The 24,236-nt window shown below is 37.1% G+C and overlaps 2 protein-coding genes across 11 annotated transcripts in view; one reads left to right on the top strand and one right to left on the bottom strand.

Moving 5' to 3' along the window:
- LOC101173110 (uncharacterized) overlaps positions 1 to 24,236 on the top strand; it is a 92,963-nt gene that overhangs the window by 10,057 nt on the left and 58,670 nt on the right. The gene's annotated exons all lie outside the window — the stretch shown is intronic.
- The window catches only part of dlgap2b (discs, large (Drosophila) homolog-associated protein 2b), a 79,042-nt gene that overhangs the window by 8,355 nt on the left and 46,451 nt on the right, over positions 1 to 24,236 (bottom strand). For 3 of the 10 annotated variants that reach the window (XM_078942894.1, XM_078942895.1, XM_020714869.3), the window contains 4 exons: positions 23,547 to 23,766; positions 11,182 to 11,217; positions 5,888 to 5,944; positions 179 to 537 (listed from right to left, as the gene is read on the bottom strand). In XM_078942894.1, the coding sequence (XP_078799020.1) occupies positions 179 to 537; positions 5,888 to 5,944; positions 11,182 to 11,217; positions 23,547 to 23,766 (672 nt within the window). Of the gene's footprint in view, positions 1 to 178; positions 538 to 5,887; positions 5,945 to 11,181; positions 11,218 to 18,000; positions 20,674 to 23,546; positions 23,840 to 24,236 lie in introns of those variants that run through there. The other 7 variants (XM_078942902.1, XM_023952819.2, XM_078942898.1 and 4 more) reach the window with 6 other exon arrangements.

The following is a 24,236-nucleotide window of genomic DNA, read 5'->3' as shown; positions in this document are numbered from 1 at the left end:
TCTTTGACGTATTTTAGAATATAAAAGATCATTTCATAAAAAGGAAAGTATGCAGTATAACAAATATGCTGCCAACACTGTTTCATAAATTCAAGTTTGTGTCAAGTGTTTATAGTGTGGTACTACTGGATTAAAAACAACCTGAGTGTTGTTGTTTGGTCTTGAGTTATTGTCTTACTTGTATACCAATAGAAGAACGTGGTGTTTTGAGGTACTCCTCAGCCTTGGACACCAGCACCGCTTTGTCGCATGTCTGCACAGACGTGTGGCTGCCTAAAGATGCATGCCTCTTGCTTGCTCCTGTCTCCATGACCATGGTGACTGCCTTGGCGCTGTCGAGGCTGTCCATGGAGCTGTAGATGGGGCGGCCGAGGCTGTCTGTTGTCCACAGACCACCTCGTGGATGCCTGCCCCCCTGGTAGGCATCTTGGGTGGACTCTGTGCTGCTCTGGGCTGTCACAGAGATAAGAGGCTTGGTGGTGGTGCGTGGGGGCACAGGAGGTGGAGTCTTCTTGTAACTTGGTGGATATGACACCACTTGATAGCATAAGCAGGATGAGAAGCCAAGGACAAAGCAAAACAAAGGCAGAATAAATAAAATCATAATAAAATCATGATTATGGAAAATGGTGCCAGGCTGGAAGGATTAGTACTGCAGTTCTTTGTCTCATACAAGAATCTTATTGCACGAAGGAAGAAAAAGCATCATGACATGACAGAAGCATTTATTCAGCAAGGGGAGAGTTAGAAATGTGTAAAGCAACAGCAATTTTTTTTTCCAAATAGCAAAATGAAAAATTATAGAAATATTTGTGTTTTTAAAAGCAGCACACAGCTTTGATGATTGCAGATCCAGGAGGGCCTTATAGCAGAAATGGTAGTGTTCACATTTCAATTGCTTTGGAAAAGCAAAAGGAAATGCTTAACGTTAAACCAAAAGAAGTTGAAATTCAATGGGAAAAGTTGGATTTCAAAAGTTAAAAAATATATATATTTCGATGAGTGTCACTGATCCAGGTTGATTCCATCATAGTAGTAGGTTTAGGGGCTCTCATCTGGACTTAGTTTTTAAAGTTGGAAGACGTTTCACCTCTTATCCAAAAGGCTTTGTCAAATCTGGATAAGAGGTGAAACGTCACTTTAAAAACTAAGTCCAGAACTTGAACTACTGCATACATCTATTGGATTGATAGGTATGGTTTCATTACTTTTCAACCAACTTTCTTATTTCAGCAGGGAGATTAACTGCAATTAATCCCATTAATGATAATTCTGTTCAGTTTTCCTTTTCAAGTTAATGTTAAATGTGAATGAATCAAAGCAAAAGAATAGAGAGTGAGTCCATCAAGTACACACCCTGACAGGGCTCTTAATCAATAGCTTCCGTCATTTTCTTATGAAGTCTCCCATTCATTAAACTAAATTTATTTAGAAAAATGCCAAAAAAGTTATATCTAGCAGAGGTTGTACATCACAATGACAGGATTGGCTGTTTTGTCAGCTCAAGTGATCCCTCTAGTAGACATTGCACACACAATTGTGCACAATTCTGGATACCAGGCTGAAAATATTTTTGTCCTGGTTAACATTATTTAATGTCCAAGTCTAAATAAAACTTTAAATAAAACGTCCTCAAACACATCTCAAATGAGAATGTCAAAAAAATTGTTGAAGTTATCCAAATCTTTTTTGAGTCACTAGCTCTTTTGGAATGACGCATTAGATACTCTTGACACTAATCAAAGGGGTCAAATTAAATGGCAGTTAAAACGCACTTGGCTTTTGGAGAAAAAAGGGATAAATTAAAAAACTGAGAACTAATTTATTACATATTGATTAAAATCCCAGCTTTGCCCAAAATTTTTTATATGCATTGGTGGTGTTATGTTAAAATTGCAGCTTTAGTAAAGACATCACTTCTAACCGTTTAACATTAGAGCTTTAGCTCCTGTGTTGACCTTCTTTTAACTACCATAACTCTTCAACTGTTGACGCCATTAACCCAATTACAGAAGATTCTAAAGTGAAGAAAAGCAGCCTTGCACTGATGTGCAACATTTGAGGTGCTTAGACCAGGGGTCGGCAACCTTTTTTACTCAGAGCCATTTGGGACCGCCCCTAATAAATGGCGTATAAATGGCGTATACTTGTATAGCGCCTTTCTTCCTACAAGGACAAAGCGCTTTACAGTCACAAACCCATTCACCCAGTTACACACACATTCACTCACACATTCACACACTGATGGCGGCTCCGCTGCCAAACACAGGCGCCTGCCTACCACCAGAGGCAAGGTGGGGTTCAGTGTCTTAATAAAAAAGAAAGCTCCCGGAGCCACAACCTGTTTTGACATCATTATATATATTATGCATGTATATATTATTCAAAGGTGCTCATTACGTCGATCGCGATCTACCGGTCGATCTTCAATGACATGAGTGTAGATCGCGGGCCAGAAAAGAACTTCTTTAAAATCCACCAGCCAATCAAATCCTCACTGAGAAGTACGGGACTTGATTGACATGGAGATTGGCCAATCGGAGATCGTCTGAAGCATACACCGCTGCAAATGCACATTATGTTCTTTAAAGGATGATACAGCTGCCGCGTGTGGGAGGAGTTACTGGTTCTGGTCTGATCGCTGCGTGGAGCGATGTGTTTATCAATGCATGGTAGACACTGAGAATGTGGAGAGATCAGGATTATTATTTTGAAGAGCTCTACTTGGTAATCATGTTTCCATGTGTGAGTTCATAAAATCATCCCAGAGAAAGTCTCTGCTTCAACTCCTGCAGGGAAAGCTGCATCTGAATCTGACGCCCGTGTTTCCATCTCTCTGACAGAGTTTGAAGCCAAAGCCCCTCCTCCGCCTCTCCACCTGCTTTTCCTCTCTACCTGTTCACCTGTTCATATCCTCTGCAGCTGAGAGTTGGTTTCCCCCGCGCTCCTCAGTGTGTCCTACACAGAGAGCGCTAAATACGATAGTCTGGTCGCTCCAGCGCAGCACAAGGATGAAAGAGCCGGACGCAGGTTATAGCGGGGATAGAGCGGGTTAAGAAAATGAATGGAAGAAGGCGGCCTGCTGAAGAAATATTCAATATTGTACACATTTTATTTTTAGTCTGAACTATCTTTTATTTAGAAAAATCTTTTATTTTATCAGTCCAGTATGAAAAAAAACATCATCAAAAGCTGTGTTGGGCGGTTTTTGGCTGGGTCTGGCGGTTTTCAGATGACTTTTCGGCTGGAAACCAGTGACTCTATCTGGCAACGCTGGCGCAAACTCTCAGTCTGTCATCAGTCTCTGCCCCGCGGTACGTCAAGTTCCCGGCAGAAGATCGGAGTGTTTATTGAAGCCGCCCCGCGTGTCTCTCCCTGCTATCAGCTCTGCAGGTCTCGCCCGATAAATACGAGCTCATTACGAAGCTGTTTTTTTACGTGGCTCGTGCTTCGTGCGGAGCTAGCAGCGCCTTTGAAATGCCATGAAAATTGAAAAAACTAAAATAAAATTTAATTATTATAAAATACTCATTATTTTCCAAAGTCACAGGGAGCCACAACAGATGGATGAACGAGCCACATGTGGCTCCGGAGCCATGGGTTGCCGACCCCTGGCTTAGACAATCCAGGTAAATCAACTCATTCAGTTACAGAGAAAAGTGGCTTGGCGCTGTTACGCAACACTCTACGTTGATTCACGTTGATCATGTAAATAGTCGAAGAGTTACGGTAAAACAGAGAGTGTGTTATTTAGGCATCGCCGGCGACATCTCCGGTTTTAAAGGGTTAAACAAAAATATCAAGTCAAGAAATGTATACCTTATATCTTCCAATTGAGGCCAGTCTCTAATTGATGCCAGTCTCCAACAAACGCCGGGTTCAACATGTGCTCGTTACTTTAGCCTCTAATATTGGCCGGGCTCCCTTACAACACCACCACCACCAAGACACCTCCCCCCACACACACACAGTCGTGCAGATGCCGGGTGTTTTGTTGTGTGAGCCAATTTAGCCATGGCTAATAAACACTCATTCGATTTAAACCTTGTGCGGTGGCATACGCCACAGGTCATTCTGGTGAAGAATCTGCACAACATTTTGGGATGCATCCTAAATGAATTCAAGAATGACGCAGATTGGTGATATTGAGAGGACGGCTACAGATAAAGGAGCTAAAAGGAAACAATTCCCTGGTGAAGGTGAAAAGAAAGCGAGTGATAAATTAGAAGAGCTGGTTTTAACATGAATACTTGAGCAAAGGTGGGCGTGTCTCCAGGAAAATGAGAGCCTTCTGGATTTTTGATATGGCGATTGAAAATGCTTCAAAGAAAAGGAAGCAGCCAGTGTTAATCATAACATAATACAATATTCTTATTTCAATAAATCCTGAAATGTTCATCTGGTGGTGGTGTCTCCATTTTGTGAGCGAATATTACAGCAAAATAAACATCACCATTCTGTCTGTGATGGAAAAAACACTGGTCTCCAATGCATGTCTCTTGCAAACGACAGGCTGCCAAATTTTTGGAATAAACGCAGGGGCTACTACTGAAGGATATACGGTACATTAAGATGCATCCATAATTAAAATCAACATTTTTAGACTGAGCAGACAGCTTTTATTTTTATTGTTCAGCTGACCTCTTCAGGTTTGTTTTTACCTCTGCTGTGGGAGAGGTTTGGTAATTAGTAATTCCTCTGCTCCACATACCGACAACGTTTCTACAGTAACAACACAATACAATGGGAATATTTAACCTGTTGCAGACTTGACTTCCTCAAAGATATAAATACCAATAGTTCTGTAAGACACAATGGGTGTCCAGTAAAACACAAGGATCAACTCTATGACTCATAGAGTTTAAACTCAGCAGTTTCTATTACCACTCAGCGGAGTTGTTTGACTTACTTCCAAAATAAAAATATATTAAAATGTTTCGAGACTACTGATTCATTAACTGCTTATGTATTAACATTCATTTGTACGCTTCTAAGTTTATTTGCCAATTAACTTATTTCATTAATATTTTGCTAAAAGATATTGGTAAGATTGAAAACATTTTCATTTTTAGTCATTGAAAATTCTTCATTCTTTTACAATGTTTAATCTCCATTTCTCAAAACTCCTTGTCTGTTTTAAAAGTGGATATTCTGATCTGCAAAGGGAACAATAAAAAAAATGATATGCAACAGGAAACACAACACTACAAATGGGACCAATCACAGTTATTAATGTCTGAGGAAACTTAAATGTTTGCACAGTGATGCAAGCAGTAATTGATTCCTCAAGTTGTCCCACTTTGAAAAATAATCTGTAATGTTCATCATAGAAACACTTTAATTGTAAGAGAACTGATGTAAAAGAAAAATCGAGGAAATCATAAGTCGAAAATCTTAAAGGAACATATTTTCTACTGTATGCCCATCCAAGCTAAAAGTAGAAATGCAAATAATGAAAAATATTCTGGGGTTCAAATTGAAGTTAAATCATTTTTACAATCTTCTACATAAAAAAACACATATTTTAATCCAAAAAAGTATGGACACATTTAAAACAATTCCTCTTTATAAAAATGTTCCTCCTCTGGATGTGTAGAATAAATCAATAACATTTATTTTTGAGTACTTGAGAATCTCCTGGAGGCATCCAGCATTTTCACATGACACTGAAAAAACCTATTGGGTATTATTTCTCATCCTTTTTTTTTACGTCTCCTATTTATCTACTCGTAAAATATTTTGACAATTTAGCCTTTTGATTTCAACATTTTTTCCAAAACAAACTCAATAATGCTCCTTTGCAATGTCCAAAGATTTTTTATTTGACTGGAAAAATTTACAAGCATAAAGGCAGTAATGGAGGGGTTAGTGGATGTGAACTTGGTACCTGGAGGTGGCTGAGCACGGTCCACGCTGCATGCAGTCGGGAGACGAAACTGAATCCCTGCAAGGAACAAGTGTTGTCAATTAGAGCATTTATGTTGTAGGGAAAAGGGAAGTGAAAAAAATTCCTTCTTATTTTTTAGTATAAAAACTAAAATATTGATTTTAGTTCTTGCATTTCATTGACTCACTTAGAAATTATGTTTGGTTTGTCATGAATCTTTATTTATATTTAATTTTTTCTATAAACAAGATCCAAAAAAGACTGAAAGAAAACTCTCTGATAAATATATATGTTTTTAATAGTTGTTTTAAGCTCCTAACAGTTAAAAACAAAACCTACATTCTTAGTATTATCAGATTAGAAATATTGTGTCTGTTTCTTTTTTGCCCCTTGTGGCATTGGCATAACTCAGAACTTTGCTGACAGTGCTCATGGGCAACATTCCTATTAAGGATTATTGAATTGATTTTTGACCCATAAATCTAAGATGACCTACATGTGGACTTTTTCTTTAATTGGTACAGCTGCCAATAGAGTTCACAAACATTCCTTTTATATTTAAGAAACAAAGGCACAGTAAAGATTATGGCAATTGGTGATTAAAAATATTTTGTTCTAGAAATTTGCCAATAAACTCAATTGCTTTTTGAGAAAAAAAAGATCAAAGCTTTAATAGAAAATCTGTTTAGAGAAGCTGTATATATAATGGAACTTTGCCCATCTGCACTGCATTAATACTGTCGCATACTTTGGTTAATGAGTTAAGACAGTATATATTTATACATAATCAAAAAGGAAGTGAAGCATAACATGTCGTTTTAAATATACTTACATTAAATGTGTAATTCCTGCCCTGTCTTGTTTCAGGTACATGACCTGGGTCATGGCACTGCATATTTGTCTGCTGAATTTCTTAATACATTAATAACCTGAAAAAAACTTCATAGTCAACCTTGTATTACCATATCTGGCCTTAGAATAATTGCGCCCGTCAAAGTAAATTACATTAATAACAATTATATGGTAATATTGGGTTTTAGACCAGTATTCATCTGTTCTGTGTCAACATCGCTTAGAATTTATGAGCATATTTAAGTTAAATCTTGGTATAATATGATTTGGAATGTCTGCTGTTATAGGAAATATATACCAATCTCTTTGTTTAATCATCTCATAAAGGAGATGGGAAACTATAAACTGAATGAATAGTTTCAGACGCATTTGGCAGCTACTAAAAACCATCAAAACATGCAGATCATGCCCTACAGATTATTCAAACAGGGCTCATAATGTAATGATAAAAAGCTATGAATTTATAAAACTAATTTAGCTGTTAAAATACTGATATATATTTTAAAAGATAGCTATTATTTTCTATCTTTTATTTACTATATTGGTCGTTTCTTTAGAAATGCTTTCCTGCCAAGAAATGTTTGTCTTTTTTAAGCAATATTTCTTGTTTAAATTTATTTCTATAACAAATGAAGAGTAAGTGTGGAAACAAGTAAATACAAAAATTGAACTTCTGAACACAGTTCTGAAACAAAATGCAAGAAAGTTTGTTTTCATTTTCACGTTTTTACCTCTGGATCCATGAGATTCACTTTATATGAAGTGCAGTTACACTGCTACGCTCAAAACAGTTACTTTTTTTCGTCACGCTGAATATGTTTTCATTTATTTTTGAGAATTTAAATGAATCATTTGCGCGCACAGCAAAAATAGGATAATGGCAGCACTTCATGTAAAGTTTGAAAAACATTTCATTTCATAGTAATTCTATTACAGAAAACATGTAACAGACCTTTACTTGAACCTTTTTTGTCCGCAAGACCCTTAAATCTTTTGCTCCATTGTGCGTTCGACTTATTTAAGTGAGTGCTGAAAACAGTCTGGTAGTTGCTTCATTCCATCCAGTATCTCCATTTGTGCCAGACTGATTCTTGAACAAGGTAGTGGACTGACGTTAGCGGAGAGGCTTGTAAGATGCTGTCCAGGTTACTCAGGTCTGGGTTGGTTGTGGCTAAATGATGACCAATGAGTGATGAGCAGCATACATGAGCATGGGGGCTGGAAATGTAACAAAATGAACATGGACTCTGGGAGGCCAAAAACATGTTTTCCTTCTTATTTTAAACCAAAATATAACCAACAAGCTTATGATTGTCTTGCCTATAGGCGAAATAGTATTTTCAAATGAATTTACTCTAAAGATTAGTTCTCTGCCTTGCTTAAAAAATATAGTTTATTTTCCAATATAATAAGCAAAGAATTAAAGTTCTTGAGATTTTTTTTGCGTGCACCATATTCAAATAAGTTTTAACATTCAAACGATTTATATTTTCTCACAAAGTTGTGCAGTTACCTTATTTTAACACAGAAATGACAAATTCATTGAAAAACTAACCCATACCTAAAATTCTAACTTGAGGAGAGTATATTATAGAGTCTATTTACTCTCATATAACCCGCTTCTTCCGTATGTGTTCAGATTAATTTCTGTCTCTGATCAAATAAATTGACTTTTGAACAATAAAGTTTCTGCACTACAAAACAGGAACTAGAGGTAGAAGTAGAGGTTCAGAAGGCCAAAAGATTCTTTCACCTCTACCAACAATCCCCGTTGAAAAAGTGCATAGATTAATGAATGAATGCACGACATAATGAATGAATGAATGAATGAATGAATGAGTGATGTAACGAATGAATAAGACTAATATGACGAATAGGACAAGTTGGCCCTATGGCAGCATATTGGGTTTCAAATTGGGCTAATAAATGGGTACACTGAATTGAGAAGATTGTTTTGTGAAGTATTTCCTCTGCTTAAAAGAACAACCATGTTCTCAGCCACATACATATATACATACAGTGGTGATGCCCCCATGGATGCGAGGTGAGTTAACTTTTTTTATGTATGATCACAAAAATTTTGGATAATTCCACTTCTTTTTAAATAAGATCATTTTCTTGTGTTTGACATTGTAATGAAAAAAGGGCAATTAAGGTATTCTAAGTAAGTGTATCTCTTTTTACATCACAACACTAACTTTTAAATAAATTTGATCAAAAATATGTAAGAAATAAAAAGTGATTCAAATAATCAGAGGTTAGATAAAGTTTGGTAAATGTAGTTCTTGAAAAAGTTCAAGGAAAACAACTAGTTCTGGTAGAAAATAAGAACTTAATCAAATAAGTAAGGGATAACAACAGATGAAGTGTGCACTATCAGAAATAAACACATGCCATGGAAGCCTGAACTGTCTGATGCGAAGCATTAATATCTGATATTGCACACTTCGAAAGCCATTATCCCGCTTATACCATGGTCACTTACAAAAGAAAAAGCGGCTGGGTAGCTCGGTTGGTGGGAAGCTACCATGCAGGAAACCAGGGTTCGATTCCCGGAGGGGAATGAGCAATGGTACTGGGGGCAATTACCATATCAATGGCGAGCAGTTAACATCACCCAGTGAGGGTCCTTAGGCAAGACCCTTAACGCTACTGCCTCCGGAGCGCGGTTTCGGCTGCAGCTCACCGCTCTCCAAGGGGATGGGTCAAATGCGGTGAAAGAATTTCCCTTCGTGGGATAAAATACAGTGTATAAAAAAAAAAAAAAAAAAAAAATAATAAATATTCAACCAGTTTTTAGTACTTTATTCTTATTTGTTCAGTTTAGATAACTTTTTCACAAAAAGCAGACTGTTTTCTACGTGGTGCGGGGTGCTGCCACTGTAACATGACCATTTAGCCGCCTGAGCCAGCATCGACCGCGACTGCAGCGGCAAAGGCAAGCGATATGTATGCTGATCGTAACGATAGGTTAAATAAAGAATCAGTTCACGGAGAAAGTTCACCTCTTACCACTTGTTTTTGTTCAGATGATGAAGCTAAAGCTTGTTTTAACGAAGCCAGCCCAGTGATACAGAACATTTCAGATGTGTGACCAGAACCTTTTTTTTAAGGCAGGCATTATCCCTGTGGATTATAATTTTTTGATCCACACCCAGCAGCCAGTCAGAATCCGGACCATGGTATAAATGATAATAAAAAACAAACAAAATCAATAGTTTCTTGGTAAATTGGCTTAATAAATGTGTATGGATTAACATATGAAAGCTGTTCTTTCTCTGTGTTGTATTTTATTTAGCTTTGATGACTTGCAACTGGTTGGAAAGACAAAATTGTGAGAAAATACCACAACTTGTGATTTTTTTATTATTTTTTTTTACCAAAGTTTAGACTAAGGTTGCCCTACATACAAAATGTCAGGTTCTCTTTCACTTCTTAATTTTATCTTTCCCACCTGCAGATTTAAAAAAGGCTTTACTTAGATCTTAGCTGGTGAAGATGGCAATGACCACAATATCAAAACACAGGCTTCAAATCCGCCCAAAGGATCACAAACTTCAAGTGTCCTTGTTACAACTACCAATATTTTCTCATATCAACAGAAGAAAGTTTTCAAATTGTCTCAAAGCATTTGTGATATTTTCTTAATTTTGAGAGGCTGGGCCTTGCTCACATGGGGTTTCAAACATGATCAAAAAGAGCCAGATAAATCCTATCACAGGCACAGAGTTGACCCTGGCAGAGCAATTCATTCTTAATTTATTTTGGGAATATAAAAACATTTTAAAGTTGTTTGTGGTCTTACTAAATTGTAACTGGTTGGGGAAAAATGAGAATTTGACATTCCAAGTACAGAAATGTCATGAAACACAAATAGTTGTGAAAAAATGGCTAAGTAGGATTTCTGGTGAAAAATTTACATTTTCTCGCAATATTTTTGTCTCCAACTAGTGTAAAGTCATACAAACTGTGTCTGGTAACACTTTGCTGAAGAGATTGATAAGTGTCAATACTGGAGGATGCTTCATAATATTGGATTGTTTTCTGTCTAAGTTGGTTTTCTTGCTTGAAGTTGTAATAAAAAATCTAAGATTTTAGAGTTATTTTTGCTCAGATACAAAATACCCTTTAAATACATCAGAAAAGCGGTTCAGTCCTACAAAATCTTGACAAAAAAGTCATGTCAATTTTTTTTCGTTGTGTGCTTGGATCAAAGAAGGACAGTTAGGAAAAACATAAAAGTGCCGAATAGAGAAAAAACAAATGTTATAGACATGTAATGGAAGAAAAAATGAAAATAAAATAAATAATCACACCACAGGATCTAATCAAAAAGCTTATTTTTTTACAAAGTAAAATGTGGATGGATAGGACAAAACAAATGAAACGCTAGAACAACAAACAGAAAAGAAGGTAATAAAGCAGTTCTCTACCAGACCTACCGTACTCTCTACGCCCCCCAGCTAAGCTACGGGTCCCTAAAATAAGGGGGGGGAGGGGAAAAAAGAAAACAAACCAAGAAAAATGAAAGGGTGACATTAAAGAAGAAAGAAAGGCATACTGAAGGAATAGAAGACAAATACAATTTGTGGCTCATGCTCTGTTGAAACTTGTGTAGATGCATAAGAGACAAACCTATTTTCTCTCATGTTTAAATGCATTGTAAAGCTATGACCCCCATTTTCACATATATGACTGCCAAGGCATTTTAGTGCATCATTTGAAGGATTTTGGGAAAATACATTAAAGCCAAAGGAAACTACACATCACCAAATTAGTTTTTAGAAAGAGTTTTAAATTCTTTTTTTTATTTTTTTTAGCATTAACAGTCAGGACCATAAATATTTGGACAGAGACACATTCTTTCTAATTTAGTTTCTGTACATTACCACATTGAATTTGAAATAAAACAACTCGGATGCCATTGAAGTGCAGACTTCCAGCTTTTATTCCATGGGTTGAACAAAAAGATTGCATAAAAATGTGAAAAACTAAAGCATTTTTTAAATACAATCCCTTCATTTCATGGGCTCGCAAGTAATTAGACAAATGAGATAAATGTAAACAAAATGGTTATTACTAATATTTGTTTGAAAACCCTTTGTTGGCAATGACAGCCTGAAGTCTTGAACTCATGGACATCACCAGATGCTGGGTTTTCTCCTTCTTTCAGTTGCTGTTTGTTTGTGGGCCTTTCGGTCAGAAGTTTAGTCTTCAACAAGTCAAATGCTGCTCAATTGGGTTAAGATCAGGTGACTGACTTGGCCATTCAAGAATATTCCACTTCTTTGCTTTAATAAACTCCTGAGTTGCTTTGGCTGTATGTTTTGGGTTGTTGTCCATCTGTATCATGAAACGCCGCCCAATCAGTTTGGCTGCATTCACCTGCATCTGTGCAGACAGTATGTCTCTGAACACCTCAGAATTCATTGTGCTGCTTCTGTCCTGTGTCAAGTCATCAATAAACACTAGTGTCCCAGTGCCACTAGCAGCCATGCATGCCCAGACCATCATCCTATTCTTGAGGCTTATGAGTGGCTTGCATCTTGCAGTGTACCCTCTGTATCTACTTTCATGCAGTCTTCTTTTTATGGTAGACTTGGATATTGATACGCCTACCTCCTGGAGAGTGTTGTTCACTTGGTTGGCTGTTGTGAATGGTTCCTCTTCACCAGGGGAATGATTCTGCGATCAATCATCCACCACTGTTGTCTTCCGTGGACGTCCAGGTCTTTTTGCGTTGCTGAGTTCACCAGTGCTTTCTTTCTTTCTCAGGATGTACCACACTGTTGATTTTGCCACTCCTAATACTGTAGCCATTTCTGGCATGTTATTTTTTCTGTTTTCTCAGCTCAATGATGGCTCCTTTCACCTGCATGGAGAGCTCCTTTGACCGCATGTTGTCTGATCACAGCAAAATCTTCAAAATGCAAGCACAAGTCCTCTAATCAACTCCAGGCCTTTTATCTGCTTCACTCATAATGACATAATAAGGCACATGCCCACACCTGCCCATGCAATAGGATGGAAGTAAAATGGTCCAATTACTTACGAGTCCATGAAATTAAGGGATTGTGTTTAAAAAATGCTTTAGTTTTTGCAATCTTTTTGTTCAAGCATTGGAAAAAAAGCTGAAAGTCTGCACTTCAATGGCATCTGAGTTGTTTTATTTCAAATTCACTGTGGTAATATTTAGAAACTAAATTAGAAAGAATGTCTCTCTGTCCAAATATTTATGACCCTGACTGTAGCAGAGCAGTCCCAGATCTTTTTAACCCTTGTGCTATCCTAGGCACTTTGACATTGGGAGTTGGGTCATCTAGACCCACTAGACAGTACTCTGAACCTTTTTTCTTCAATGATTTGTGATCTTCACTGGTGTCCATGGATTACATGAAATCTTTCCACTTTTATCCACCTTTGTCATGGTAGGGAGAACACGTCAATGTAAGGGTGGGGTCATCTAAGATAGCACAAGGGTTAAAACTGCAACATGAATAAACCTTTTTTTTAAGCATTAAAAGAACAGGGACATTACTGGGGTAGAAAAAAGGTTTATATTCAAGCAGTGTTACAGGTTTAGAGGACATCCTTTTCCATCCAAAAAAAAAAATTTGTCCCAAAAACTGGACTTCACAGAGTTGGTACAATGTTGCATCAAATATGTGAAAACAAACAAACAAAACAAAAAAAAAAAACAATACAAAATATGGCGCATTAATGCACAAAATATGGTTCCTTTGTTGAATACCTTTAAATACCTTTTGTCTATTCTTTTTTCACAGTTTGCAAAGTGTGTTCCTCTTAAATATATATAATTTTGTATAGTATTACTACTATATATAAAGAATTTAATTTTGCTACATTGCAACTTCTTTGGGCTAAATTATGATATGCTAATATAAGACTACAATAAACTGTATTTTTATACAAGTATAAATGTATCGAAAGTTTTTTCTATAGATGTTTTATAATCCTAAAATGTATTTTCCTGAAAAGGTTATCTTAAAGTCTGACTTTTTTACTTCAATATTTTAGGATTTTTGTCAAACTTTAATTTAGTCTGATATAACTATTGGTTCCATTTATTTCATTCTATATTGATTCATATTGTAAAGATTTTTCACCATTTGTTTCTGTACAGTTCTTTTGAGAGGTCTGGACAATATTTCTGGCCATTTTTTGCCTTGGTGGTTTTGCTGATTTGTTAGGGATCATAGTTTCTTTTTTGGTAAATAATATCAGAAATGTAAACTTTCACACAAATGGCATAATAATTAATTTAGTTAAAAGTTTGGTATACACAGCAAGTTGTCATTATTTCAATTAAAATTCCCAATGTCCTGTAGCCATAACATTCCTTTTTACAGCTTTACTAGACAACTGGTTTGTGCTGATACAGTGTGTGTGTCTAAATGTTTCCTTGTGCATTCAAATAAACATTTTTCACTGATTTACCTGGTTTAACTTCTTCCAGTAGTCTTGTAGATTGTTTAGATGTTACGTTACAAACCTTAAGAGCCACTTATATGTGTACTGCACTGTTTGATTAAATGCTATAGCAATTTACATTTTAAAAACAAGCATAGAAATTTAAAATTGTTTTGAGATATTCACCCTTTTTATGATCAATTAAGCAAGTGCTTTGCAAGTCCACCATACATTTTGTAAAGCATTGACAAATGTCATTTCTGATATTTATCTAAAGTGTATACTATATTTTATGCTTTTTGTTGTTTCTAAACATAAAAATATACATCTGGAGAAAAGAATTATGAAAATCATCTTGTTCCAATCTTTGAAAAATTGCATGAAAGATGAGAGTTACACTTATTTCAATGATAGTCATGAAGGAACAAAGACTTGCATAGAATGAATGAATACTTATGGGAGACATTGTGACTGGTCAGTTCACAGCACCTTTGAATTGGTTACCATCCAACAAACAATGAGAAAATGCACATTTTATTAATGAATAAAAATAGGGTAAAAATAGAGAAAGAGCCCCCCTCTGATTGTGCAGAGTTAGGTTTCAAAACAACAGCCAAAACATGAGCATTTGTCAACAAATATATTTGTGTCATGAGGAATATTTTCATTTTTTAAACGGTGTAGGTTTTAAACTATACCCTCCACTAGATCTTCTTAGAATTTCACAAATCAACTGCAAGAAATTAACCTCAAAAGAGCCAAGTTAGGCAGTTGGGAGCCAGGACTCAGCAGAAAAGTTAAAGTTATGAGAATGTCTATCAAACAGATTATTGTCAACAAGCCCAAATACAATGAAAACAGGAGAGTTCCATTTTAATAGTGATGGTTATTCTCCATAGAGTCACAGAGTCATGTGACCAATGCTCAGTCTCTATTTTTAACTCTATATAATAATGGCTTAATATTTCACAGTCATCTGCCTTCCTTGGTTTTTTGTAGGAAAAGAACCTATTGTTAACCTCAAGCTAAATTTGTCAGAAATCTGTTTTTTGTCATAATATACAGGTTTAAAAAATATATTGCAACCAGTGGAGGTGGACAGCCATTGAGCTTTTGTCATCATATTATTCTTTGTACCAAAACTTCCCGAACTAAACCAGACCTTCTTGTTATGCATGCAATGACAAAACGACACTTCCTGTCTCTAAATTTTAGTAAGTCATTTAAGTTTTTTGGCCAAAATCTAAAAAAGTTCCACATTTTATCCCACGTTCTGATAAAAAGAGGCTTTTAATTTTTTTTTCCAGTTTTTATTTTTTGACGATTATTTTATAAAAAAAATGCTGTCAAACTTTGCAAGTTTTGTTGTTGGCAATCCATGTGCCCCAGTCTAAGCTTTGGTTTTGTTAGACTAGATGTGAAATGAATGACAACAGCTAATGCACATCTCTTACTTTATTACTGGGATAAAATGAGTATTTTTCAAATGTAGCAAATGATTAAGGGCTACAAACAAGCAAGGCCTGACAGAAGCCCAACCAAGCCACTCACTAGTGAGGCGGTGTTAGTACATTCAGTGGTACTATACTGCACCTCTGGGGATATTTCTAAGAGGTAGAGGCCCTTGGCGGCTCTGATTGTCTATGAATAGGGATCAGTGTTTACTGTTATCTTGTGATAAACTGCCCTAGCCACCTTTTTAGAAAAGAGTGAACAATGGTAACCATGGTAAAATGTACTTTGAAACTCAAAAGAAAATTTGCAAACTATATCAAGTACAATATGATTTCTATTAAAGCATTTTCTCTAAAATAAAAAAGCGTGAATGGTAAGATGCTGTATAAAACTATTGAGAAACTACAGTCATCGGTGCACAAAAAGGAAAATAAAACACATGAATAACACTACAACAATCTTTCACAAGATACTGGAAAGCAAAGCCCTGAAAAAACCTTCATAAAAAATTGGGAATCTTTTAGTAACCAGTGAACAGGAAAATATAATGACTGGGTAAACTATTTCACCACATTAACCTTTTACCTCACATGAAAAATTAAAGACTCAAAATAATAAATAAAAAAGAAATAACATCATACTAAGTGTCCTCCCAAAGTATCATCGAGTTGAGAACCATGATTGCAAGTTTAATGCCTTTCACTTGTATCAGAACACAGTATTCTTTTGTAACTGCAAACAGTACAAGTATTGAATATAGGTTTCTCTATTTACATAATGTTACATTTTATACTTTTCAATATATACAGATTTAGAAAATGAATATAACTTTGAGCAAAAGTAAATAAAACCCAATAATGACATTTTCATGACAACTGAAATTGCCGAAATTGCCCCTGTGTTTTAGTCTCTGCAAACTGTTAAAATTGTTTTTTAAAGGTTTTGATTTTTTCTTCTTTTTAATCATTTATTTATTTTATTATACTTTATTTATCCCACAATGGGAAATTCTTTGCCGCATTTGACCCATCCCCTGGGGGAGCGGTGAGCTGCAGCTGAACCGCACTCGGGAGGCAGTAGCGCTAAAGGCCCATTCACACCGGGACGAATCTCGCCAGCGATTTTCACCGACGTTTAACGCCTCGTGACTAAACAAAGGGCACCAATGTGAGTGTGCACACCGACGCGAAAAAATGCCACGCGTCAAAAAAAACAAAACTCCTCGGGTTCGTTTTTTTTTTCCGACGCGTCGCGTCGAAATCTATTCGACCAATGAGAATGCCGCTTTTGCACACGTGTCTGGAGCTTCTGAAGTTACAGTAAAACACAACTTGGGGGCGCTCAAACACAAAACTGCCTTGCTGAGCACACATACCAGCGAAGAAGATAGACGTCAAGTAGCGTCTACACTGCCGCGAAGAAATAATGACGGACATTCTAAAATATCCCCGAACGAAGCACCAGTTGGAGCTACTGGTGCTTGAAATATTCATGTTTTCTTTTTATTATTCTGACTAGCGCGTAAATACTTGCTCTCTTCTTCTGAGTGAAAAGCGAGTTTAAGAAGCCTAAAGTTGCGCAGCGCCACCTTGTGTACAGGAGTATTTCTGTTTACATTAAGCGCCATCTAATGTCAGGGAATGAAATTGCATGTTCGCTCGGCTCATCGTCAGCGAAAATCGCCTGGGTGTGAACACAAAAAAGGTGGCGAAAAACGCTGGCGAATAACGCCTGGCGAATATTCGTCCCGGTGTGTACGGGCCTTGAGGGTCTCGCCCAAGGACCCCTACTGGGTGATGTTAATTGCTCGCCATTGATATGATAAACAGTACCATTGTTTATCCCCCTCCGGGAATCGAACCCTGGATTCATGCGTTTCTACCTTACCAAACGAGCTACCCAGCCGCTTAATTGGAGGCATAGGCTCAATCCCACTTTTGTCCCCTAGCCTTATCCCTCTGTTGTGCATGTTGATGTGAGGAGTTCCTTGAACTTAGCCAAAGGGTTGTAATAGATGCAACCTCTCAAATTGTGACTGTCCGTCATGTATAGAGAAATACCTTTAAGGTGAGACTTTGCAGGTTTTTATTAAAAGTAAACACTAATTATGTTAGTGGTGTGAATGTGACAAATAAGTACTTTTTAGCTAAAAGAGACATACTTACATAAAGGTAGAAAAATAGCTTGGTGGATAAAGGACATTAAACAAATCGCTTTGATTTTTTTTTTTTTTTTTTTGTAGTTGACAAATACCAATAAATTTCTGCAAGTAATGTAACGGAAGTTGATTTTGAACTTGTATACACAGTCATCTTATGTATTTTGAAGTAGATAATGGTAGCATGCCATATGATGGTGACAGTTGTGTCTTTCTCTTTCTTAGAATATATTTAGCCTCCCACATTAACCTTTGAAACAGAGGGACAATGGATAGGGAAGAGGGTTGATTATTAGTAAAATTGGGATTGGGCTTAAAACAAGGGTTTAGGGACAATTTGAAAAAACTTCCCTAAGAAGGTGACTAGGTGACAGTCCTGCTAGCTGTCCAAAGCTCATTGCCATAGGTGAGAATAGAAACACAGGCCAGTGAGTCGAGAGATTTGTCCTCTATATCAGCTTTACCTTAACCACAACAGACCTATACATAGTTCAAATAACTCCAGGTGCCTCACCAGTTTGTTGGTCAATTACCCGCTTTATTTTTCCCTCACTTGAGTGCCCAGATACTTAAGCTACCCCAGCAGGAGAACTCACTCCTTCTTAACCTGAATGGGCTGTCCTCTTTTTTTTTTTTTGACAAAAAAATCTGGCCCTACAGTTGGAGGTGTTGATTATTATCGCCTCTGCTTCACACTTAACAACAAACTAGTGTAAACTGGAGGCTATGACTTGCGGAAAGAAAAGATTAATTTAAAAAAATCTGTAAAACTAATATCAGACTTTAATGACAAAGGGCAACCCTGCCAGTGTCCAATTTTCATCAGAAACGAGTCAAAATTACAGCTTTGTGAATCAAGGGCTCTGTTTGAAAACAAATCAAATGCCCCCCAACAACTAGCCATATATCCCACATTCTCAGAGGATCTCCCACGGGATATCCAGAGGGATATGGTTAAATGCTTTCTTTAATACCACAAGAACACATCTGGGATGGAGAAGCAAACTCTCAAAATCTCTCAAAGATTCTAATTCTAGCATGGGAGCTGCTCCAGAGTTCAACATCCACAATGGAACCCACATTGTTCCTCCTGAACCAGCAGTCCAACCATTAACTAGATTGCCTTCTGCAGTACTGTGGCATCTATTTGATCAGGGGGACTGGGGAAGTCTCTTTCCCTGTTACTAAAGGGCACACTCCATTTCCATTTTTAGAATAAGGGAAATCACCACCCCACTCAGTTAATCCCGAGGCAGTGCCCCTTATATCCCTGCAAAGTTGCATAGACATGTCTGCCAAGACAGTAATGCAACATTCAGTGGCCTGGGAAAATCAGAGAGGTTATTGTCCACCAACGAGGTCTTGCTCCAGAAGAGTATTTTTTAAGAACTTCTGTGACCTCAGCCTGGATGATGGGTTAGTTTTCTAATGATAAAATTTGTGTGGGTAATCTTTATTTTTTAATCTAGTACCATACTTGCTACAAAAATCAAAGAAGGCTGTGGTAAAGGAATGCTTTGAGTAAGATAACAAAAATCAATAATAATATATTCTTGAATAATATATTCATTTAATACCTTTACTACAAAACTAGGGTTTATAAAGTTATTCACAGTATTTTTTCAGTGTATGTAGGTGCTTCTTTTGTTTCTACATAATGAGAAACTGGAATGAACATTAGCTATTCATATTTGTGTGCAGTAACAAATAATGTACCTCCCTGCACTGTGGCTGATTTACATTTTCCAATCGTGCTTACTTTTCATGGATTTGTGTCCCCTTTAAGGTGAATATTTAAAACTTTTGGATGGATGATGGCACACATTTGGCACTTAAGGATCTGAAAACCAGACACATTCTCTCTCACATTCTTTCGTCTCATTTTTTATGTAAACCTAAATGACTGCTTCATTCCACAGAAAAAAAGAACAATTGTTAAAAAAAAAGTAAATGAACAATATTGTTATGTGTTCAAGAGATGACAAGTCTTGTTTTCAGAAACTAAACAGACATAAAGCAACATCATTGCCAGCTCTTCTGAATGAAACTCACGTTTTTACTCTGGCCTCTCATTTTACAGTGTCTAAAAATGCTAATGATTAGAATGACATAGACAAATAAGACATGGGCCCACTGGTGTACTTTCTACTCCACAGTTCTAAACTTGCACTTCGATGACCACTTGTGTCTGGTTGCTTTTGAACCTTTTGCTTTTTGTTGATGTCCCATGGGAAGTCTTCTATTGGTAGTGGGCTGGCAGGACTGCCTGAACCCTCTGGGGTGCTCTCAGGAGTTCCTTCTATTATTTCAATTCGCGGTGGTTCCATGAGATCGATGATGCTAAAGGATGCTGGCTCTGGTTGGCACATGACGGACTTGTCTTCTGTATGGTGTCGAATAGACCAACTTGAGCCTGCTTGAATTCCTATGGAAACTCTGTCATCTGTTTGTGTGGTGCTGTCACTACAAGGCTCTCGGCACAAAGTCCACATGTTGTAGCACTGAGTGAAGTTGAAAAAGTTGCTGTTGAAAGTTTTTAGTTCCCCACAGACATCTCTGCGCAACTCTGCAAGCTCATAGCGCATTGCTGAGATTTCATCCTTCCATTGCAGGTTAAAGGCAGCCACCATATTTGCAGACTCTTTGAAGGCCTGAATGGCCTGAGGAACTGGTGGTTCAGATGTAGCAATCGGGCTCCTAAAGGACGGTGGGGTTGCCGGTGGGACGGAAATGGCTGTTACAGTGGAGCCTGTACTATGATGGCTACGTGCAGCAGCTGTTTCTCTTTCCAGCCTCTCAAGCTCCACATAGGCAGAGGAGCTAGCACCATCATCGTCCTCAATCATGTCGTCATTTAGTAAAGACGTCGCATCCACAACATCATATCCCTCTGGAAAAAATATGAGTGTGCAAACAGAAGGACAATCATGGTGAAAGAAACAGCTGGAGAGTGATTTTGTTTGAACTATACAACACACAGATTTTTCAACAAACATACAAGATGTACTGTGGGCTGTCCACCATGTTTTTACACTGCCTTCTCAAACTCCTCAAGGCTTCTTTTCATCTCTTCACTGCACAGCACAAGATAGCCATAACTACAAATTATATGAATGATTTATAATTAAACTAAAATTATTCTCAAGTCAAAATTACTAAAGAATAAATTCTTATGGAACCTTCTCCTGAAGACATCTTAAATATCTTGATTTTAAACTTGTGCCGTTTTAAACTTGTGCCGTTTCGTGCCAATGGAAAGATGTAAAGGTTGGGGGAGGGGTACCCACAGGGCTAAGAACCAGATATGAACCCTATTGAACATATTAAGTCGTGAGCGGTTGATAAGACGATGTGAAGTAGTATGTAACCCGGGCAAGGGGAGAGCTAGCCCCTCCACCTTGGGGCTTCATCAGAAAGAGGCTGCAATCCCACAGTCAAAGAAAGCTGACAAACTCAAAGTCAATGGGTAGACTTTGCCACATTTGGCATTTAAAAGGAAGCCAAATTTCCACGGAAAAAAGAAAAAAAGTCACACATGTACAGCGAGCATTTGCTGCTTTGACAAATGGTTGGAGACAGTGGCAGTACCATGACATTCAGTGCTATTTTATGGTTTCGACATAAAAACATTCTCCAAAGGTTTTAAAATACATTTCTCATACATTTAAACTTACAATATGGTCTAAGAACACTTAAAAGAGAGACACGGTAAACAACTCACAAAATCACGCATCACATTAATCACTTTAATCAGTATTTGGTAATTCCATGTTCGAAAACTAGTCAATTCAATCATCTGAGGTTTTATGAGTTGTTTGAAACCATTTTTGCTACTTTGGATAAAATAGGGAAATGCTTCTACAGTTTCTATGTTTAAACTGTAACTATTGTTCTTACTGAGAAGGCAGTGCAAAAACACACATATACATAGATATGTATGCGTGTCAACATTAAAGTACCTGGAACAATCATCACTGTTGCCTCCAGCTGTTCTTTCCCCCTGGTTATTCTTCAAGAGGCGGTTGGTCAAATGGAGAGGGGTTTGCTGTTCGTCTGCCCTACGGAGCATCATGGGATCCCTTCCCCACTCAAGGGGCTCACTAACCTCAGGGTTTGGATTTCTAGACTACTTTCATTTTAACTTTAAACTAGTTCTAAAGACTAGTTTCATTCTTATGTAATTTTTGTAGATGGCCTCATTGGTTTATTGGACTTAACTTTTACATTTACTGTTTCCTGAGGACAGTGTGAGAGTATAATGTCAAATGCTACATTGCATGAAACTACCATCAAATAACTAATTTCGGAACTACTCTAATCTTGTTTGAAAACATTTTTTGATTAGTCTAAACAAAACTTTAGAAAACGTAGTTTACCCAAATATTTCCGATAACCCCTTAACCCAATTTCTGTATATCAAAGATGATAGATTTGGAGCCGATGGCAAAGTGAATTATAGTTCAGCCAATAAGACGGTGGGATTGGAGAGCACTCCTTTCTCCTCAGTAATTTTTCTGCATAAATGTTGTCAATAAAGGACCCAAATGAAGGTAAAATGATTCAAAAGATAAAATTCTTTAATTTCATCAAAAAATAAGTAGAAAAGCAAGTGTTTTCAATATAAAGTTGAAGGAAATTTTACAAAAGTAATAAGTTGGAAAAATCAGGTAATAATATACACATAAAGGAAGCATTTGTTCCATGAAAATAGTTTCAATAGGGTTCATAGCTTTACTCTTGCAGGCAAACACTGAATATACACTTTATTTAAAGTTGATGCAAAAACTGTTTGCACAAAGCATGAAGTTGTGAATTGAAATCGTATTGCTTGCACTGTGTCACACAAAACCCACGTGCAAAAAAGAGATTTTTGATTAACATGTAAGTGTAGTTTAGTACTGTAATAGTACTACAGTAATAGTGAATAAAATAAGAGGTGGGAACCTGAATTTAAAATTTGACTACCATTGCAACTAGCTAATTTCTGTTTCATGTAACACAATACATCAATACTGTAAAAGTTGGAAGTCACATAGACTTTCAGATAAACAAATAGTGGCATGTTCTTTTGTGCAACCAGTATTTGTGTAAATGTGTTTTAGTCTCTAGAGCTTGTTGACTTACCTTACATCACAACTAATTAACCAATGTATGTTTTACATTTAAATTAATTACAAGGTCAGTTACCAGGTGTGTGCTGACATGCTGGTAAAACAAAGCAGGGTTTGAACAGGTAAAGTCTCTGGAAACAGACAGCAGTTGGTCTCTGCCTACCCCTGACCAAGATGTCACCTCTCCCTACTTAATTCACTTTTTTTGCAACACACATAAAACACCACAGTTTAACATGCTTAGTGCAGTACTTGTACTTCTTCGGCATGCCTTATAAGGAGGCTACATTTTTTTTGCAATTATGTGTTCTGTAATTATGAGTTGCCATTATACTTCTTTGATAATATCCACCCTAACCTTGGTTAACTTCAACAACAAAAGTAATTGCCCCAAAGCTTGGCTAATTAACAAACCATGCAAAGTCACAGACAAGCATCTAAATGTTTGTTTCTGGTATGCAGAAGCAAAGGATGAACACACAAAAGACTCCAACTGCAAAAGATAAGAAACTGAAAAATGGTATCCCTGAATCTCAAGGCTTCCCCACTGTACATATGTAGGCATGTTAGGGTTGTTAATATGTACAAGATGTATGAGGATATGTAGTCTATTCCCTCTATTTTTTGGAGAGGGGGGGGGTTGTTGTTTTACCTGTTGTGGATCTGAGAGTTGAAGTGACAGTGGAGGATGTCATTGAAGGCAAGCAGTCATCATCCTGGGAATAACCAGCCTGAATTGCACGGAGGTAACTGTGGCTTCGTGTGCGGAACGAACCAGGCAGGTCCAAGGCCTCCATTGCCTGGGATTCTACTTCACTAAAAACGGACTCGCAAACTGACTCAAACTGGCCATTGATCTCAGTCTCACTCACCTGAGAGACAAAAACAGGAATAGCAGTCCTTAATTTTTCCTCTTCCTTTCTCTTTCTCACTTTGATTCTTCCCCTTTGTACAGCAAATATGAAGGAGTGTTAGCATAAGGAAACGGCAGCATCAAATGTGACTTTAAACTGAATGTCAGATCAAATTAGGAAAATGCAGATGACATTGACAAAAAAGAATTAAAAAAAAGAATGGTGCCTTCTTATAGGTAATTCATTCTACTATCCCGCCCCTCTCACCACCACCAATCCAAAAAAAATCCCATGCAGAAGAATTTACTCTCTTGTAGGTCTAGCAAATGCTACATAAAATACTATAAACCATTTAAGCTGACATAAAATTGAGCCTTTTTGATTTCTGATTATTGTTTCTGATTATTGTTTAAAAAATGAAAATGATCACCAAAGGATTAGGCTGATTGTACAGCCACTTCCTTGACCAACAGCTTTGCTTCTGGCAG

Source organism: Oryzias latipes, chromosome 24, assembly GCF_053564925.1.
Source record: "Oryzias latipes strain Hd-rR chromosome 24, Olatipes_Hd-rR_3.1".
Classification (NCBI taxonomy): domain Eukaryota; kingdom Metazoa; phylum Chordata; class Actinopteri; order Beloniformes; family Adrianichthyidae; genus Oryzias; species Oryzias latipes.
The sequence above is the reverse complement of the archived record's forward strand: the minus strand, read 5'-3'. Positions and strand labels throughout refer to the sequence as shown.